Source organism: Glycine max, chromosome 8, assembly GCF_000004515.6.
Source record: "Glycine max cultivar Williams 82 chromosome 8, Glycine_max_v4.0, whole genome shotgun sequence".
Taxonomy (NCBI): Eukaryota; Viridiplantae; Streptophyta; class Magnoliopsida; order Fabales; family Fabaceae; genus Glycine; species Glycine max.
In genome coordinates, this window is record NC_038244.2 from 1,546,726 (window position 1) to 1,552,725 (window position 6,000).

Here is a 6,000-nt window from a genome sequence, read left to right on the forward strand (position 1 = left end):
GCAAAGACTTTGAATATGATTTAAACACCTCCTAAGTGAATGCGATCTGAATCCACGTTTGAAAAGGATGTGCATGAAATAAAGTCCAAATGCATAATGGAGAAGGGGTTTGTTCATTGTCAACTAAAATCAAATTGTAAAGAACATACATATGTTGGTGATTATTATTATTGTAAATTTTACATTACACTTTATGGGCCATTGAAAATGTACTAAATTGATGATAATAAATAGTTATAGTATACGGAGATTGAAAATATTTTTTTACTTCGAAAATATTGAAAACCCCGCTATCCATAATTCGTGTAAATATGCACTGAATAATGATTATTTAACATCCTTTCATGCGTATATATAATAAGAAGAAAAAGAAAGAATATAAAAGGGTATAAAAATTGTGGTGTGAGGATGTGCAAAACTTGAGTATTATTTCTTAAGATGTTTGGTATTGCTCTCTCGTATCATTAGAAGTTGACTTGGCAACCTTTAAAATATGAATTACCTTATGAAATTATAATTTAAACCAAAAAAAATATATTTGAAGCACTAAAAATACTGTAGTTCTTGATAAAAAAAAAAGTAGTATTTGTTAAGACCCAAATTAATTTTAGTCTGAAGGGAGTATTTATTAAGAAATAATTAGTTTTTATTTTTAATTTTTTCATTTCTTATCTATAAGACCCAAATTAAAATGCATAATGCAGAAAGTAATTTGCATGCAACCAAATTAAAAGTAGTATTTATTCTTTTCTATAAGACCTAATTCATAAATAAAAACAGAGGAAGTAATTTGGATGCTTGAGAATCTATGACAATTAAAAAAATTAAACACATTAATAATGTTCAAATCGTATACTATTATATGGAATATTTTTATTATTTAATATCACTGATACAGTGGAGCAATTGAGGACCGGAAGATGCGGCACATCAAGAGGATTATGAACATGAGTACATTTATGTTTTGGTCCACGATAAAGTAAACGGACAACTAAAACCAGCCCTATTTATGGATCTAGAGTAATCTTCCAGCCCAATGGGCTAAAATGGTTGTTATTTTTTCTACTTCAGCAGTGCCACCTTTTTTTCTGAATTGGGGATTTTGTTTTTTTGACAGAAACAAGCAAATGAGAATTGGTCTATGAAGAACGATTTATCAGGTCTCTTTGACTGATTCACCTAATAAGGGAAATCAGATGGATATAACGGTGAGGAAAATTTTTATGGGAATAGCCAACATTAGAATCCTGTGGGTTAAAAAATTATATTCCAAATGCCAAAGCTAAGTCTTCATGACCAAATCAAACATATTTTAATTGTCACATTCACAATCGGCGAAAATCGATACGGTAGTGGCACGAAACTTGGCCTAATTTTATAATTAGTTACAACGCATTTGCTGATCCGAAATTCTGCATTAGTGCATTTCATATTCATTCTAATGTGGTCGGGTGTGTCTTTTCCCGCACGGCTATTTCTAGAATCCTTCAAAGTCACTTATCTTAACTCATCATCTTCATTCTTAATTGATAATTCAAATAAAATTTAATCATTTTCCTTGCCTTTAATTTAATCAAGTCCCTATTTAGTCAACGATCAAGCCGTGCAAATACTGGAAACGCGTACATGAAAACATTAACCATGGACTGACTCCATGATTCCTTAATTAACTAAAGATCAAGACAAAGAGTTTTTCTTTTATATATATATTTTTGGTATGCAGACATTTCATTAATGAGTTAAAGATTAATCTTTCGACATTTAAGGATTAAATTTTTCTACTAACTATAAAAGTTGAATTCACGTATTTTAAAAAATTACATTATTTATCAATTATATCACATTGTATATTTGTATTAGTAAGCAGCATAGACATTTGAAAGGTCCCCTTAAAAATCGGTTCGTAAGGGGGTGATCTACCCAGCTATATAAGCACTTATCATGTTCATGAATTACCCGATGTGGGACTATTCTTAACAATTAGTATTCAAAACAAAAAAAATATTATAGTTAAAAACTAAAATTAACTGTCCAATCATCTTAAGATAGAGTAATCGCTATCAATGTAGAATCCACCATCTGGAAACGTTACATAATGGAAATTGATCCAAGTACCCACCACCCAATGACTAATAAATCATAATGTATAGTAGCAAAAAGACCATATCATACTAAATTAAATTTTCCACATCCACCACAAAAATCAGGTATGGCTCAGAGCCCTGATCAGCAGATGAAGCCCTTAGCTCCATTCGTATCATCAACAAGCCACTTCAGCAGACAAGAAGATCATGATCAGTTTCAAGACACATCCGAACAGAAAATCATTCGCATAAGAAAGTTCGTGTTGTGCTGCGGTTGCTTCACTGCCCTTGTCGTGATACTTGTGGTCGTACTCATAGTCTTGGGCTTCACCGTTTACAATGTCAAAGAACCCGAGGTGAGTATGAATTCGGTTACTCTTGTAAGTGGAACTTTTGCAAACAGTGGTGCCACAAACAACGTTACACTTCTTGCTGATATCTCTGTAAAGAACACAAACGCTTTTACCCTCAGGTTTGGAAAAACTACCACCATTGTTTACTATGGTGGTATGGGAATAGGTGAGGGTACTTCTCCACCGGGTAAGGCCAAGGCAAGAAGGACCATAAGGGTAAACTCGACCTTGGAGATTATGGCAAAGAAGCTTTTAGATATCCCAACTTTGAATATTGACCTCAGGGATCAATCTTTGAATATCAGCAGCTATACCAGGATAGATGGTAAGGTGAAAATACTCAACATGTTTCCGAGGAAGGTTGTGGTTGAGCTTAATTGCACCATTGGATACAACATCACCACTGGGTTGGTCACAAATGGTGACAATTGTCTTGGAACCGTTGATATTTAGGTTGCAATTAATATTATTTTTGTGAAACCTGTTACTGTTAGGATTGTACTAGTTTTCTGCCATCTAGCGAAAAATAGCAGGTCTTGTAGCTTGTTTGTTTCTCCTCAGTGCTGTTTCATCTACAGATGAAAATTGTACACTTGAACTGTATCTGATTATAGATGGTTTGAATTTTCGTTAACATTCCTTAATCGTTTGGTAAATGTTGTTAACTATTACTCTAGTCCCTAGTTTTTCTATTAAGTTTTATAAGAAGTTTCTCTTGATTAAAGCGTCTTTATAATTAAAGTGTATTACTCTAAACCTAAATATAAGAAGAAAAAAAAATTAGATCTAAATATAATTAAATATTAACTAATTTTTATTTCATTTAATTTAATGATAGTATTCTTATTATGTTTTTCATTTAATAAAATCTTATTTTTCGTAAATTATTTATTCCTATTTTACAAGTAAATAAAGGTTATTTTAGGAAGATTTTTTGAATTAAATATTAATAACTGAATTCCTTAATGCATGTGTTTGACAGTTAAATTTGTTTATATTTAAATCTGGAGGGAGTATTTTTGAATTGTGTTTTTTTTCTTATAAAAAACACTTAAATTAATTTTCAAAGCCTAACACAAGCCTAACACTCAAATGAATTGTGTTTTCCATTACATATCTTTTTAAAAAGGTATTACTATTGGCTAAATTGTTCTTGGCACCAAATTATCCTTTCCCACATTTCCTTTCTTCATTCATTTATTCTCCTCTTCCTCTTTCCATAATACATTTTGAAATGGGTAATTTTAAAATTTTGAGAAATGATAGGAATCAATAACAAAATTTATTGAGACCAATAGCAATTCCCTTCTAAAAAAAGGAGCCAATTGCTTTCTTCTCCTATTATTTAAACGGAGAGGTTTACCGATAAAAAGTCTCATAACAGCAATAAAATAATGCACATACCAGTCATAATACAGAGGACTCCCAGTGGAATTGTTATGTACACTGCTCCGTAAGTTTGTGTCCAGCTTCACTCTATTGGATTCCTACCGGGTTGAGATCAATGCAGGTTGTTGTTCCTTCCACTCTCCAAACAAGAATGCAATACTTCTCTCTCTAGCCAACTGACTGATTTCGTCGCACAGCTATGATATGTTTCACAATTATTACGTTATTCTTTTGCAAATATATATATATATATATATATATATATATATATATATATATATATATATATATATATATATATATATATCCAATTAAGTCTTCGATCTCTCCTTATTTTTATCATAAAAAATATTGTAAAATAATAATAAAATAATTAATAATGTGTTAAATAAAACAATTGATTTGTATATACACAACGAATATAAAATGGATTAATGATATGTACGAGGAAGACACTAATATTAATACTTATTCAGTTGGTGCTCGCTGTCGAACCAACTCCACTAATTAGGGTTGGCAAATTGGATGGGTATGACCCGACCCATTAGGTCACATTGAAAATGGGTCAATTTAAGTTCGATCCATATTTTTCCAAACTTGAATTTCTTAGGCCTAATCTTATGTTGGATTGCCAGATCATAGGGTCTATTCGAACCAATTTAGAAATTAATAAAAAAGTTAAATAATTGATTTTATGGAGAAAAAAATATTAAAAAAATTCCAAAAGCAAAACATTATTAATTATGCATTTATTCCACCTAATAAGTATTGACAAAGTCATTTAAATTATGTTTAATGAATACTCAACTTAATAATATCGCTTTGGAATTGTCACTTCTTATGGACACTTATTTTATGTTTAATGAGTGAGTCCGACCCTAGTTCATTTGACTTTTCAGACTAAATGGACCACACAAAAAAAAGACCTATTTCTATTTGGATTGATTTTTTTTTAATCCACTAATCCTAATTGCAGGCAGGCCAATCGGATCAGATAGTGCTACCGCTAATAGTAAAATTCAATAGCATGAATATGATATAGGTATGTCATGCATGTGCATCCAAATATTTCTCTCAATAAAGTATTCGGCTTAATTAAGTTTTTCATACTTGAAATATAGGCGATTTTCAGATTACTACTTAACATTCATTATTTCTAACCAAGTACCTGAAATTTTTTTACGTTTCATTATACTACCTGTCATTAGTCCCCTTCTGTTAAGTGATAACGTAACAGACAGAGTGTTATATCATTGTGCCTATTCACTAACACCTCAACACCATGTCATCACATTCTTTCCTTTCTCCACCTCTTCCCCTTCTCCAATGGAAACCACCACCACCACGCCACCATTGTCGACCATGTCGTGCCACCACTGCGTTGTCCAACCCCTTCCCCCCTTCTCTTTCTTTCCCTTCTCCTCTTCTTCCCCTTCTCCTTCCTTCAAAGACATTCAATCCATTCTCAAATCTGAACCTGAACCTCAAGACACCTAATCAAATCGTTGGAATTGCAAGGCAAACAACTCCTGAATCCACCACTTTTCTCTCTAAATACTTTGTGGTTTCCATTGCACTCGTCGCAAACCACAAATCTCAGCCCTTCGCACAAATCGCACATGTTCCTCTACGACTTCGGCAACCGTCTAATAAGCTCATGCAATTCACCTCTGTCGTAGAGCTTCCTCACCTCATCAACATCGTCGATGTACAAGCCGCCAACAAAGACGCTCGATAGCGTCATGCTCTGATGGACGAGGATCTGCTATAGCTCCTCGCGGAAGCGCTCGTCCACGTTGACGTCGCGCTCGTCGATCGAGATAGTGGAGCCGTGAAGGATGGATTGGGCGACGTGGTAGTTGTCGTAGGTGCGGCAGACGACATAGAGGCTGATGTAGTAGACGACGACGACGAAAGGGTTGGAGTCCGAAGGCAGTTTGACAAAGGAGGTGACGGTGCGGGGGCAAGTAAAGGAGCAGATGAGGGAGGGGATGAAGGGAAAGAAGGAGAAGGGGTTGGACGGTGCGGTGGTGGTGGTTTTCGTTGGAGAAGGGAAGGAAGGGAGAAAGGGAAGAAGGTGATGACGTGGTGCTGAGGTGTCAGTGATTAGGCACAATGGTGTGACATTTTGTTTGCCACATCATCATTTAACAGAAGGAGAAATGGAAGAAGGT

At 34.0% G+C, this 6,000-nt stretch overlaps 1 protein-coding gene across 1 annotated transcript; it reads left to right on the forward strand.

Annotated features, from left to right (window-relative positions):
* Nucleotides 1–2,079: 2,079 nt before the first annotated feature.
* LOC100527705 (LEA domain-containing protein) lies at nucleotides 2,080–3,039 on the forward strand. Its single transcript, NM_001249306.2, has one exon. The coding sequence runs from the start codon at nucleotides 2,210–2,212 to the stop codon at nucleotides 2,888–2,890; it is 681 nt and encodes a 226-aa protein (NP_001236235.1). The 5' UTR covers nucleotides 2,080–2,209; the 3' UTR covers nucleotides 2,891–3,039.
* Nucleotides 3,040–6,000: the final 2,961 nt, after the last annotated feature.